The sequence below is a fragment of the Nesoenas mayeri genome (assembly GCF_963082525.1).
Source record: "Nesoenas mayeri genome assembly, chromosome: 2".
In the NCBI taxonomy this organism is placed as follows: domain Eukaryota; kingdom Metazoa; phylum Chordata; class Aves; order Columbiformes; family Columbidae; genus Nesoenas; species Nesoenas mayeri.
Genome location: NC_137543.1, coordinates 128,741,436 through 128,757,141, shown reverse-complemented (window position 1 = coordinate 128,757,141; position 15,706 = coordinate 128,741,436). Strand labels below are relative to the sequence as shown.

The 15,706-nt window shown below is 37.0% G+C and overlaps 1 protein-coding gene across 4 annotated transcripts in view; it reads right to left on the bottom strand.

Moving 5' to 3' along the window:
* SKAP2 (src kinase associated phosphoprotein 2) overlaps positions 1 to 15,706 on the bottom strand; it is a 117,763-nt gene that overhangs the window by 33,284 nt on the left and 68,773 nt on the right. For all 4 annotated transcript variants that reach the window (XM_080338871.1, XM_080338870.1, XM_080338872.1 and 1 more), the window contains 4 exons: positions 14,959 to 15,042; positions 5,981 to 6,105; positions 5,013 to 5,076; positions 4,550 to 4,654 (listed from right to left, as the gene is read on the bottom strand). In XM_080338871.1, coding sequence (XP_080194997.1) covers positions 4,550 to 4,654; positions 5,013 to 5,076; positions 5,981 to 6,105; positions 14,959 to 15,042 — 378 coding nt within the window. The remainder of the gene's footprint in view (positions 1 to 4,549; positions 4,655 to 5,012; positions 5,077 to 5,980; positions 6,106 to 14,958; positions 15,043 to 15,706) is intronic.

Genomic DNA, 15,706 nt, shown 5'->3' with positions numbered 1-15,706 from the left:
CTCATGAAAGGGGTACATCATCATAAAAACAATTTGCTTCTTCAAGGCTCAAGCAACCCAACAACAAGAGATAATAAGGATGGTATTGAATTATGCTGCTCAACTGCAGAGGTTAACTGTTAGAAAAAATGAAAGGAAAAAAGCTGCTTAAGGAGTCTACAATAAGACAGAGACAGGATGATGGTTCCCTACCTCCATACTTAATGTCAGAAATAAGTTCTGAAACAACATCAATATAATTTTAAAACTATTTAAAACGCTTTGTTTAAAATAAGTAAACAAAATTAAAAGTGTTTCGTTGCATAGCACACTTCTTATTGCATAAAACTTATGACATTTCGTACCTTTCCCTGAGCTCTGCCTTAGTTACAGTTTCCCTAACTATGCTTCCACCTACACTGCAAAAGAGAATTATTGGCCAGATATCTGGGGCTGAGCAAACTGTTTGGCAGAGGATTGACAGCAGGGAACAAAAGACAAAAGCAAGCTTTCCATTCCCATGATCCTTGGCCCAATCAGATATTGAATCAATACTTAAATTTAATTCACAGCAAACTAAGAACCAATGCAAGTTGCATTGGCTGGGTTAGTCGTCCACAGCAGTTTGCCTGACTAGAGATCACCACAGCACTGATTTTCACCATCCTTACCTCTCTCTCACCCAAAGGTTCTCTGGGTTATGGACAGGCTGGCAAGAGATATCACAAAGCCAACAATGCCAGTCTTGTGTCGCATCATATGGCTTCAGCAGCTCCAATCTTACCTATTCTGTAAGGGTAGCTCCTTATCTCCATGCACCAATTAAGCACCACCAAAGTAAGAATCAAACCTTATATTTAGAAATGTTTTAATGGAAACTATACACTGTGAAAACTACTGATATAATGCGAGTTTGTGAGCAGAAAGAGAACATAAGAAAAAAGACAACACAAGACTGAAAATCTAGATCGGTATACTAGCTTAACGTGGAGCATGTGCTTCATACAGATGTGAAACCATAGAAGACAATACTGAAGGCCCTTAAAAATTATGTCACTGAAACCTCAAGTTATTAATAATAAAAAATCTGGTCTTCAAGGGCTTTAACAGATGACAGCACCTTTTTTCTCTCTTATGACAAGTAGAACTCCATTGTTTAAAACACCACTAAGCTAGAAACTATGCGTCTAAGTAGCTCTACACACACAGTTATTTAATACTACAATTTTATAAGTTATTTTATGTTACAGCTGATAATATCCAGCTGTGGACTGCAAAATATAGAGAGTGTACTAAGGTAGAAAATAAATAGCTAATTAAGCAAAAATGGGCCTTTCTTGACAATATTTTAAATTTTGCTTAAGCAAGTTTTCCCTCCATGTTTCTCTTTAAAAAAAGGAAAACAAAAAAGCAGCTTTATTTTCCTGAAGAATCTTGCAAGGTCTAACAACTTGGGAAATCTTTGGCAGTTCTGCCACTTTTTTACTGTACCTAAACAACCACAGGGAAACACTGACTAAATCTGAGAACCAGGAAAATGATGCTTATATGGTAAATATGAATTTGTATGTTCTATTAAAGAAGAAAATGACATAACAGATCAAAAGATTAATTTTCCCATGTTCTCTTTGTACCCCCTCCAACTATCAACCCACTCCTTCTGCCAGCAGACAGCCCAAATTGAATTCTACTGAAATTTATGCTTTTAATAGACTAATACACTGTTACCATTCTGGACACTGTTTTGAAGCTGTTCAGTCTGGAAAATTCAGCTACCCTGTCTCCTGTAACAAGCAGGGGAAAAAAATAGCTAAGCAATGTGATAGCTAGAGAATACAGCATCAGTCAGTTCTGGTTACTGCTATAGTTCCCAAAAATTCCCAGTTTTCAAAACTGTGCAAAATTTTCCATACCCTCTTTTTAATCCAAACACTCTTCATTCAATACCAAATCCAATATTACAAAATGGAATGCATCATGAACTGGCAAAATTTGCTTCTGACATACTGATATAAAAAAACTCTGGAGAATCACATAAATACAAGATTTTACTTATTTGAGAAATTTCAAATTAGAGCCAAATAAATAATAACAAAGTACAATGAGCTGCATACCTGAAATTCAGTATTTATAAAGATAGTGGATCAGCAGAAACAGAGATCAGAAGCCTCTAACATCAAGATGCTTTGAGGACAAAACCAAAGTGAAGATTAATTTCTTCTCCCTCTTCACACGGAGCTAACATATTTGTCTTCTGCATTCCAGAGCTTAGCGTAGCTTTCAGGCTATACAAATAATTAATTTTTTTCTGTTCTCTTAACAGGCATTCAGAATTTCTTATTTGCTCTGTATTACCAAGTCAGGTAACAGCAGGAATAATGATGCTCCACCCTTTGACCATGAAAGGAAGAAAGAGTAATTTACTTACCAGGGAAAACAGAAAGAACAGCCAACTGGAATTAAATGCAACCACTCAGGCCTAATTAAGGCAGAGGAGACCAAAGTGGAGTATGCTCTTTTACCATCAAGTTCAGGCAAACAGCTATACAAGAACCAAAGGCGGCCTACTCCAGTGAGGTTTGTCAACCTGCATTTCATCTAATACTCTTCAATATGTTATGAGTAAAGAAAGACTGCTCTAAGGCATCAGAGCCATAAGATTTTAAGGCCATGTAAGCAAAGGACTATTAAAGCATGTTTATGGAGGAGAAAAAAATGCTTTAACATCTAAAATATATTGCAAACTTGTGCTTTATTTTTACTTAGTTATGCCTGCACATCACAGCCAAAATTAGGAGCTCCACTGTCCAAGGTAAGATGGTCCTTCCTGAGAAGTTTACAATTCAAATAAATGACACAGAGAAAGCATGAGACAAAGGAAGATAATCCCAACTTGATAACATGAAAATGGATCATGGGGAAAGAAATTGATTTAACTAAAAACTGAAACTAGATTCCTTGAATAACAGAAGAGTTCTCCTTTGTTTGTGACAGCTGTTCTATTACATTTCAGATTTCTTAGCCATGCTAGGAGATAACAGGTCCTGGAAAACTGACATAAAAATGGGACATAAGTGAAAATACTCTGAATTCTTGCAGAATCATGCCAAGGCAGCAATTCTCTGAAGACAGAACTCAAAGCATATATTAACTGTTGGCTCTCTACCAATATGGTACATGTTACTGCTCCAGATCTACTTACTGTTTGAAATTCAAATGAACAGGTAAGATAAGTAAAGCTCAAAAAAGAGTAATTTATCCCAGGATACATCTAGAGTTTCTTTAACAAAGGCACAGGCAAGCATCCACGAACACCTTCTGCATGAGCCTGAGCATCCAAAAAGCACTGCAATTAAGGTTTGGCCATATCCTCTAGCTGTACGATTAAGCCCTCTAATGTGGTTTTTATATCCACCCTATTTCAGAAGAACATGTATTCTGTGCTGAAGTAGTCTAGGTACAATTCAGAAGGAAATGGAAGTTTAAAAAGAAAAAAAAAACTCTTAAAAATTGAGTGCTGCTACAATTTTACAAATTTATGATAATCATTTTCAGCAGTCACTCATATTCTCTGCTCCCTTAGTTCACTGAAATGGTGTTAAAATGAAAACCAATGCGTACTATAAAATGTTGTTTTCTCCAATGGTTAGAATATTCAGCCTCACAGATACATAAAGTTAGTCAGCATCACATGATAACTAATTTTTCCTCGCAAGTGATTGCTGACAATTGCACTGATCCAAACAGCAAGGGATGCAGGACATTATTGCACATCAAGTGATTATTAATTGTCATATAACTTTAAAATATCATTAATTAAGTGTAACTGAAAAACTGATTTTTTCATAGCGTCTTAAAATATAATCAAGAATGACAACCTTTCTCCTAATACTTGAATGTCTATAATCAACTCCAAGAGTTTTTTGCCAAGCTTTTCTTCTTTTGTTCTGCCATCTAATAGATACACTTGGACCTCTGGAGGCATAATCATCTGACCCCATCAGAAAGTCCCCAGTAAAAAGTTTCTTTATAATAATTGCCATGCTGGAAGATATAAAACAAAACAATGTCAACACTCATGTTGCCTTTATTTACAGTTCATCTCCAGAACCCTTTCAAATCAACACATTGGTTTCCTGCAGGATTATAAGATCATGTATTAGGCAGCAGCTGATAACATATGGAGTGATAGCAAACTTTTGCTTAATACAAATGCCAAAATGAATAAAGAAAAAAATGATGGGCAAGGTGGTGGAAAAAGCTGTAAGGCGAGTCAATTTTTCAATTAAAAAAAATTATGTACCAGAGAATGTTAATGAGCCAAAAGTCCCCTGAGACCACTTTTACACATTCTGCACTATTTTGATGCCCCTGATAAAGAAAACTGAACCGTTCTCACTCAGACATGGTTAAAGATAGATTCTTTTTTTCAATGTCACCCAAATACTTGAAAGTATCTTATTCATCTGGTTATTTTACTGACTTAATTTTAGCCACTCCAAGTTATCAAACAGGAAGCAGGAAAGATAAAATGATCACAAGTCACAAAGTTAAAAAACCTCAACAATACCTTTGACTTCTTCATAAATGCTATCATCTATTGGTTCACTGCTCACTTGTCCAACATCGTCATATCCCTCTTCCTCCTCCTCAGGAATAGTATTAGATTCCATATCTATGTAACAGCAGTTGAAAAAGTTAATATTTACTTGAAAAGAATGCCTAAGCAGAAATTTATGCAAAATGAAAACACAATTCATCTTCTATGAGATAGTGCTTACAGTATATTCTGCTTATTTTCTTACAGTGCTCATAAGGAAGAGCTTTCAAGCTAAGTACTACTCTTGGCAAAAGGCAAAAAAATTGCAAAAGGAGAAAAGTAATGTAAAAGCTACAACATGATTGAGAAGTAGGATTTGCTATTCAAAATTCAGACAAGTGGGAATACTGGATATACAAACGTGACAGGTATGTTAACGGACACCACTAAGCAGTACTGGCAAGAAAGGCTACTGCTCTACTGCCTGACTTACCTTGAATTACAAATTTGACTTGCTGTACCCATTCCTCTGCTTCCTTGGGAGAGGCAGCTGCAAACTATTAAACATTTATTAATAACCACAGCAGTAATGACAAAAACACAACTACAATTTCATTAGCAATAAAAAAGAGGGACTGTAGCATTCCCGTCACTTCCTCAAGAAACCATTAGTAATTCTTTTCATGTCTTCTGGTACTTTTCTTGCAAGGATGCTTCTTATAATGTACAGCTAATTTTGACAAATTTACGTAATTGAAGGAGAGGATGATGGATTTGAAACTCTGATCAGCAGCTGGCAGCTGTGCAGAAAAAAGCTGCTTCTCTTCATCAATGTCAAAGCCAGAACTGATGAACAAAATTTGCCCTTGACAATTAGAAGACACCCATGAATTTCTTTAGACTGCTGGGTACAGTTTTCTTAAAAATGTTCTTGTCAGACTCCAACACACTACCTGACAGCTTAATTAACTGGCTTTCAACTGCAATCTCAGATATTTAAAACTTATTAAACTTACATTCCATATTGACGTCTAGCTGATAGATCTCTGAATTGCACAGCTGATATGTGCCTTTACGTAGATTTTCCTTGCAAAGCCATGTCCAATACAATATGTATTTAATACTGATATATATTTTAACTTTTTTTTTACTATTTAATTCATCCAAGAAATCATGCAGACATACCATACAATAGATATTAAAATGCTAACATTGAAATGACCAATAGATAAAGATGATAGATTTCCTTGCTCTTGTCCAGAAAGATAATATTTGAACACATACATACATATTTTAAATCAGATTTTTTTCCTAATATATGAATATACAATGTAAGCAAGTGAAGGTTTCCTTTTTTCATTGAGATGTCAGTGAAAGTTGTTTTACTGAAATGTTAATTCAGTAACTGGAATTGTAACAGCTTTATCAATTTAATTTCAAGTCAACGTAAAAAAGTCCAACCTGATAAATGCGCTTATCAGGAGCGGAGATTTCAAAACAGCAATCTTTCTTTGCATCCTTCCGAAGGCTATTATTCATTCTGATGGTGTAGCCCTCTAAGGCAAATTCACCTTTCTGTTGTTTGTCTGTGGAGATAAAAAACAAAGTTAGAGCTTCATTTACAACAGTGAACGTAAGTGCCTCAGCAGGTTATCGTTTATTCAGATTTTTGTTTCCTATTTCATGAATTTTACAGAGAATGGGCAGGTTTTTAGCAAATTGATTAGGTGATGCTTCTGGAGATAAAGCTTTATTTTAAAGGAAGATGTACACAAAAGCATATTTTTCTCTGGGATGCCTAAGAAATTCCACAGGGAGATGTTTGCAGATGGTGGTCTTATTTAGTAAGAAGTGCATATTATGACACTTGTATCTAGGGAAAGCCAAGAATTGGAACTTGCAAGACATGCTTCCTATAAATCAGTGTCTCTTTCAGGTTCAGTAAACCAATGGCAAAACCTGTCTAGCTCAGAACTTGCTGAGCTGCCTGCTGAACTAAACACTACAGTCACAAAATAAACTTCAAACTCCTTTTAAATGAATTGGAAAAGCTTCTCTTCACATTCTCCCACCCACTCCCAGATGTGCCCCCTTTCCACATGGCAGAAACACAGAATGAATTTTGTTATAAATTCAGGCGTGTGTTCCAAAAGCATTTCTCTCAACACAGCAAATGTTTAATTACCTAATAAAAGTACTGAGCCCTACCACAGTTTATTATAGAGAGCCATGTGGTTGTTTTAAAGACAATTCTACTTTTCAAAGGTTCTGGTTTATAAAAGTATCACTTAAAACAGGCTTGAGTTTAAATATACTATACTGCATGGTCAGCAAGCAGCACCTGTGCACTCTCCTTCTGAGCTCTTTAGACCAAATCCTACATTTGATTTTATGTGCTCTGGCATGTTTTTGGTGGACATTAAAAACAAACCAAAAAAGTAAATCAGTTTTGCAATTTCTGTAGATCACAGTGCAGCATTCAAGCAAAGATAGGCATCATCAGTCACATTTTGCTCAAGCAAACAAAGAAAAAAGTGCAGTTGAAAATGAAAGAAAATGCCAGTAAATAGTATGTTGTTTTGTTGTGCTGTTTTTCTTTTTTCCACAGTAGAGAAAAGTGTTAATTAACAACAAGCATTAAGCACAACAGCAAAACTACTTAAAGGGTTGCTTAACAGAGCTTAGGTGCATATCAAGCATCCATTGCTTCTGTTTGTTAACAAATGGAGAAAACTTCTATAGTAGATAAAGCAGGAAAAATTACAATTTTCAACATACTTTTGTCATCTTTCTGGAAATTTCATAGGAAAGCAAATCTTTTTTCCACTCCTGAGAGTGGCTGACACAGCAACATGAACATCAGTGGATACAAGAGCAGTCACCACACAAATACTCTTCCTAGTAATCTTACATGCACATAGACACAAATTCTTTGTCCTTCCAGCTTTTTATGAACTCCCACTCAGGGCAAGTAAATACCAAATAACACAATTATATGAGAAAATCCAGGGCACTGTTCTATTTTCTCTTCTAGTCCCCACCCCCACAGTAAGTTTTGTTATGTCTTAATTGAGTGCTAATATTTTCTATTTGCTCAGTCCTCCACCCCTATATAAAACAGCACACAGATGCAAAATTCATAGAATAGCACCAAGGTAAATATTAGAAATAATAACTTGCAAAAAGTTAACTAGGTCCCCTTTAAATGAAATTAATTTCTGCCTAGAAATTTTATTGTTCCCTCACTTGTGACCTCAGGGAGAAGAGGAAGTGAAACACATTAATTTCTCACTCTCCAATGCTGGAGTTTTGTCAAAACCCAAGACAGGAGCCTGCAGACAGAATAAACAAATACGAGGTTCAAAAGGTAAAAAAAATTTGTCAAGATAAAAATGAGGTAAGTATTCAAATTTATTCTCTTGGATTATTTCTGAGACTGCTTCTCTGTGACACAGATGATCCCTTCTATGGCAATACAGTTTAACAGAGCTGATCTCAGGTGATCTCTGTACTGGTATTCATTCTTTCAAAGAGCAATACAGTTAAAACAGAAAGATGCTGTACTTTGCACTGGAGGGGGAAACGCAGTGCATGGTATCCATATTGCATCTGATTGTTTTATTGTTTATATTGTCTTTGTCTTATCTGTCTGAACACACCATTCAGTGCTAATGAAAATTACCTGCATGCACCACCAAATATATATATATATATACACACACACATATGTACATATACGTATATATCTATATACATATACATATATATACTCTTTGCTATTAAATTCTTTCACAGACCTTTATAGCAACAGACTATTCATAGCATTACTACTTTTGCTTCTAATTGTCTGTGTAGTAAAGTATCCATGACTAAAGCCCAGTACAGCATTACACATATGCTTAAAATGTTGACCGTGAGGAAACTTTAAGACAATGAGATACTTTGCAGCCCTGACCCAGAACCCATTAAAGTTGAGAGAAAGACTCTCAGTCTGCATTCACACTCCCTGTGGCAGCAAGCCAGAGATAAGACCTACTATGTCCTGAGAAATGGCTCCACAAATACAGAACGGCAGGACACAGGTCAGCTGCAACTCTGCTTCATGCTCTGATGGTGACAAGCCGTGGAGGCCTACAAATCCCTGTTCTTCTTGCAAAATATTGGAGCTCAACCCCATCCCCTGATCGCTGTGAGCAAACCCATGGCAGCCTTTCGGCCAGGCACAGCAGCCAGGAGCAGGCTCGAAGGCAGAGCAAGCTTATGATCTTGAGACTGAACCATCAGCTCAACTTTACGTATCGGCAAAGGCCTGTGGCTAAATGGGTGTGCAGGCTGGCCAGGGCGTTCAGCTCAACTCTACTGTGTGAAGCTGGTGCCACAGTGACTTCTGCCAACTTTCACATTCAGGGTTAGATTGCTTATATCAGAAATATTTTTCTGGAGATTGTGCCTGAGGGAGAAACAAACAGTTTTTGATGTTCCAAAACTTCCAAGACTTTAAGATTTTACCTGGAGAAGTAAAATTAGATATAGGTTGTTTTGTTCTGGTTTGTGGTTTTGTTCGGGGGTTTTTTGGTTTGTTTCTTCTTTTCATGGTGAGACCCTTAAAAGTAGCTGCAGGAAACACATTCACACTACAAAGATTTCGCTTTCATTTTGAACCCCCAAATCAGAAGTGGAGTTTTGCCTCAGTGGGAATACAACAGCATATTCAGGAGGAACTAAGGAGAGACATACAGATGGAACACTCTGCTCTGAAGAATGATTACATTCTTGCTGCCTCTTATTTTCTCAAGATAAAGCTTTGCAATTCAACAACGGGAAACCCTTAATTTGTCCCAGAACAACACAGAACAGAATTCCAAGAGTATAATACTATCAGTCTTGTAAAAACAAAAAGGATCGTGAATATCATCAAGCATAAGTTGTTCCACAGATATGTCAAATCTCATTTCAGAATAAGCTGTTCTTTGCTCTCATCTCCTCCTCCTCTTCCCTTCTTCCGATGTCAGGCACACAAGAGAAAAATAAATCTGAGTCTGTGTAGATCATTTTGCATCAGGAATTTAGAATTGTAAAAAGCTAGTATAACAAAGTGGAGAGTCAGGCATTAAGTATTTTAAAAAGGCAAAACAAGTACATAGATATTTGAGAGAAATAAATATGGAGGCTATATTTACAATAGAGAAAATACAGATCTGAATGGAATTGGAGAGCCACTTTAAACATTTTTCTTACATACAAATTTAATTCATCCTAAAAATAGTGAAATGTTTTTAACAACAGAAATAGGGTAAATATTACATTGGGGAAAAAAGAGTCTCAAGGGAAGCAGGGAAAAAGGAGTTTTGAAGTAACCTTACATAACTGAGTCCCCAGGAACTTTTAAAACTAGGAAGGGTAAACCTTCAATGGAGTCTTGAAATGACTGGGTTGTAAATTTGAGGCCTAAGGCGATGTGCCCATATTATTAGCACATGTAAAAATAATTAGTGCGTTCTGAAGAAAAGAGAGCACTTGGACAGTAGAAAGGAAAGAAGTTACAGAGAAAGCCATAAGGAACAAAGGCAAACAGAAAAATTTCAGAGAGTGATAAAGTATTTATAGATGCTATTAGAATCTATAATTTAACTCTCTTAATCTTGAAATTAGGAGCCCACAAGATCTTGTGTTTTACATGGCTTCATGCTAAATGTAGTTTCACGTATTTTTCCATATGCAGGATGTCTGTTTTCTAAAAATAGTAAGTGTCAGTATCTCCAAAATGGTAATTCCTTTTCCAGCTTTTGGAACAGTTCTTTCCAAAGGCATGCATAGGAGTTCCCTGTGAGACAGTGGATCTGAAATGCAATCAACTTTTTTTTTTTTTTTCCTTTTTCCTTTAACCTACTTCTCTGAGAAATCTAAATTTAAAAAAATGAAGAACTAGAGACAATGACTGAAACACACTGTTTAAGGCACCAGTTTGTTTATATTCAGTTCGCTTATACTCAATAGCTACTTTTTAAATAACACACTACTAATGGCAAGTGTGCCTCACAAGGTCTGAATTTAACATTCTCATAGCAGAAGATTCAGTACCCATTAGATATTAATAGATGCCTTTGACTCCCGTCACCCTGCTGCAACAAAGTCCTATTGAATATTCACAGTTCCTGCAGATTTCAATTATGGATTCTGTCAAAAGTAAAGTCTAAACTAAACAAAGACTTTTGTCTTCCCTATGTGGTTGTTCAGAGAGGGAGGACTAAGAAAAGGAGGTCTGTAGCTAAAAGCAAAATGATACTTCAACAGCTTTCCATTGGCTTTGCATATCTTTCCTTGGTCCTAGAAGGAGAATTTGCAAGCTTAGCATGTGGCAAAAATTCCAGTAGCCTGATTAGGTGAATCGTTAGGACAGATTTGCAAATGCAACTCTAACTATGCTTCCCTTTCCCTTAATATTGTTCAGTCACAAAGTTCATCAAAAAAATACAAAACCCAAAATAAAACAAAACCCCTCTTTTTCATAAACAGAAGTAGTTCATCCATTGGCCTGGCCATCACTATCTTACTGGTCAGATAAATACAAAATTTTTATCTCCATGTTAAAAATAAAATTAAAACAAACAAACAAACAAAGTCCAGACTTTTCTAAATGCCCCTGAATTATCCTCTTCTTCAACATCATACTACTGGCAGGCAGGCAGCTACCATTTTCAAGTTATAAAAATGAAAATAAATTTTTAGTGTCCATTAACAGGGGAAGAATTACCATGATGTTATTACTGTCTTGCTAAACATTTAGCTGTCTGCTGAGACAGAAGGGCATATAATGTCATGGCCTAGTGAGGAAAAAGTAATGAAGCCATTGATTCATTCATTTCTAAAGCAACAAATCAACTTTCCTTCTTGATATGCACTTTGAGGTCTGAAAGGTTACCCATACCAACTAAGTGCCTATGTATACAGGAACTGCCAAAGATCATGTGTTTCATTATATGCAAACAAGGTACCCAACTCAGTATGCAACTGCATGGAAACAGAGAAAAGATAAGGACTATAAAGGGTTTATGGAATGAAAGATTATGAAAAGGAGGACCAGGAAGCTTCTGGAAGTCCAAGCCATCTCTGACATTTGAACACTTTTCTCTGCAATGTTGTGGGCCACATGTTGACAACAGATATTGCAGCACAAGCACAAATATACATGCACTTCCTGCAATACCTATTTCCGACATGTAATTAGGTCAAACCTTTAAGCATTGTTCCTCCATCTATTCCACATATCACTGATCAGGGAAAAAACTGTATGTGACTCACTCAGACCCGTCTATATTGCAGGGATAAATAATATTGTTTCACTAGCCAATGCTGCACCAAATGTACAAGAAAATAGATGAAGAAACAGGGAAACAAGACATTCATTAGCCTACAGCCATTGCAACAGTTAAAGGGATACTTGTAACCTCTTAGGTCAACACCTACACAGTCATTTACTGTATTTTCATGGGCTTTAGCTTGTACTATATTCTCCTGGACTAGGCCTCATATTTTTCACCATTCAGGTCTGAATAAATGATTCTGAAACTTTTCTTTACATGTGTTTGTGATCTTTATAGACTTCCATACTTCTTCTTGCATTCCCAATGTAAAAAGGATAAAGTCAGGAGATACAGAAGTGTTTTAGAAACAACAAATCTACACAACCTAATAAAAAGGTAATCTACGGCCTCACATTCAGCATTTAGTTATATTTACACTGATACTTAAGCATTAAAATCAAACCTCGGCTAACAAAATACACACTGCACCAGACACAAAATATCCATCACAGATTATTCACCTACATGTCCAGTTTTAAAAACATACACAATGCAAAACAAGCCAAGCAGGACCTAGAAATCTCTGCTGCCTCTCTGTATTACATCCCACAACACACCAGCACTAGCACTCCAGGACCCATTAAAAGTGATGCAGGCAGACAGACTGAGCACGTATGAAACCCCCCATCTCCCTTGGTTCTCTTCAAACCACATTCACATCAACAAAGGGGAATGTTCTTGTTGTGTGAATCAGCTCTGGAACCTGTTAGAAACCAGGGCGCAGATGATATAAAGCATCTGCAGACATTGCACAGGCTAGGGCAAACCGACATCATTTAGACAGATGCCCAGCAACTCATTAGGTGGAAGCCATTTGCATGAAGCCATCACATGCACACTTCACCGCTGTTCTATGCTTGGTAAGAACACACCTTCATTTTCTATGTGGCTCAAGTTATCTGGTACAGCATGAAAAGTCCCAGCAAAAGAAGGCCCCAAATACAACACAGTACTACAGCACGTACTGCTGTTGGTCATAATGGAATAATGAAATCATGCTGGCTGCAAGAGACTCTCAAGATCATCAGCCCCAACCATTAACCTAACACTAGCATTAAACCATGTCCCTAAGAAGCTCATCTCCTTGTCTTTTAAATACCTCTAGGGATGGTGACTCAACCACTTCCCTGGGCAGCCTGTTCCAGTGCCTGACAACCCTTTCCATGAAAAAATTTTTCCTAACATCCAATCTAAACCTTCTCTGGCACAACTTGAGACCTTTTCCTCTCGTCTTATCACTTGTTAGTTGGGAGAAGAGATCAACACCCTCCATGCTACAACCTCCTTTCAGGTAGTTGTAGACAGCGATAATGTCTCCCCTCAGCCTCCTTTTCTCCAGGCTGAACAGCCCCAGTTCCCTCAGCTGCTCCTCATCAGACTTGTGCTCCAGGCCCCTCACCAGCTTCGTCGCCCTTCTCTGAACTCTTTCCAGCACCTCAATGTCTTTCTTGTAGTGAGGGGCCCAAAACTGAACACAGGATTTGAGGTGCAGCCTCACCAGCACTGAGTACAGGGGGACAATTGCTTCCTTAATCCTGCTGGCCACACTGTCTGTGATACAATAGTGGGAGTAAAAATGGTTTCAGGTTCTTCCAGTAACTAAATGTCAGATCTCCTCAGGATTGTCTCATCACACACCTCATCCATGCTGACAAGCTGCAGCTAAACAGGATAATAAACAGCAGAACATACATTCACAACCATCAGCATGGCAGCTCAGTTTAGACAGGAAACTAGTTTGCCACAGAACTGCAGCGATCCCTGGTATCAAGTTTCCACACAATGACGGCACCTTGCTTCTGCACCTTTATGTGCTATGGCATCAGAGGCCTGAAAAAAGTACCTCAAATCAGTCTAGGAAAAAGCTTTCTTCTTCAAAGGCAAGTTCTGGAGCAACCCTTTGTCATCACAGATCTGCAGGACAAAATTATTCCACCAAGCTGCACTAGTTTTTATGTGCTAAAAGCACCTGTGGAGGTAGCCAGAAACTCATGCCAGACTTGTTTGCCTCCTCCATGATCTGCTGTTTGGAGTCTGGCCGTGCCTGCACAATTTCCAAATGATGCTCCATGGACTATGTGCCTCTCCCACATCATTAGGGTACAGTCAGGAGGACCTTCCCCAAACAATATGAAGCCTGCAAAAGCCGTAACTGTATAAGCTAAAGCATCTATCTATATATGAATAAAGGAAAGAGAATCCACAATGCATCACAGTGAGTTCCTAACATGACACCAACCTGCTGAGTACTAGGAAATATGCTTCCACATATCTTAACTTTCAGCATAGGTATTAGAATCACAATGCAGCCTTGATAGTCAGTTGCAAAAGAAAAAAAATCATTAGTGACAAGTCATTGTTATGCCATACCTCCTCAAAATGTTTGAAGACAGATTGTTTATGTTTTTGAAGCTTGATCAATTCATTACTCTTAAACATCAAACACACTTGGCACACAATTTAAAGGAAGCGTTTTTTGACTGTCAGTTCTAAAAATTCAAAGTGATCTCCCAATATGCATGCCAGATTCTTTCTAAACTGGCCATTAATAGTTAAAAGCCACACCTTCAGAAGCTAGCTTAAGTCTCCATGACTGGCTTTTACTGAAATATATTACTTCATTTGTAGCTTTTTCACAACATAAGCTATTTAGAAAGAAATACAGAATTCCACTATGCAGTTTTCAGACTAATGTTTTCCTGGACAGAACCATCTCTACAGACCTCAGAAGATATAATTGCTAGAGGGTGTTTTAAAATTAAAATCCTATTTGGACAGAAAGAACAGTTTCTGTCCAGTAAATTAATTGACTGTGTGTTAATGGTGCACAAAGTAGCTTTACAAGTAACTTAACTTTTTTTCCTCAGATTCTCTCTCTATAAAATGAGCATATCACTTACAGTTTCTGAAGAATTTTACACATTTTTAAAATTCACAGCACTGTTAAAGAACCAACTACTCTTTTGAAATAAGTTTCATTTGCTTTCTTAAAATGACCTTAGATTCGCAGTTTCCAACTCCCCTAAAGCTTTCATATTATTTTGTGCATTAAAAGATAGTTTTTAGTTTAATTACCTTTGTCGCTTCCATAGTAATAGAAGACCCCCTTACTGATAGCACACCAACGCTTCTGCCATTCAAAGCCGAGAAAACTGTGGTCTGCAATTAATACAATTCGTGTTCAATAGTGACATAAAGTATGTTACTTCTTTTCGCAGTGAGGTAAGAGGGAGGAGGAGACAGGAAAAGTGCTAAGGAAAGGAAACAAAATCTGGATGTGAAAAAGAGAAATGCATGGCACTGAGAAGGAAATTAGAAATAAAAATTGGTGGTAAGAAAATAAATGAGAATTTGAAATCATATAAAGAGAGAAGCCATGTGTAACATTAAATATAAGGAAATAATGAACAACTTCCTAAATATTTCCTAGAGTTATTGCAGCATTAAGTGGGTATTAAAGTGACAATATAAGATTTATTGAATCAAGGTAAATATTGACTGAACCAAAGCTGAGATCAATATTTGCCCTCTTGAAGGAAAATAAATCTTGATGCTCACTGAAACATGAAGTCAACATATGGTACTTTTACATACGTTCCTAATGTTTTCTTCAAAAATATCTGAAAGTCTCTGAATTATGGCTGACAGTGGACTTTCACGGCGTGATTTTTTTCGTCAATAAAGAAATAAGATTTTATTTTAATACTACAGGAACAATTAGGTGCTGTGCTTCTATTCCATTTTATTTATCACTCCTGTATGAAGCTATTGGTGTGTATAACATCAAATACAGACAAACAGACTTCCTAGATATAAAATATGC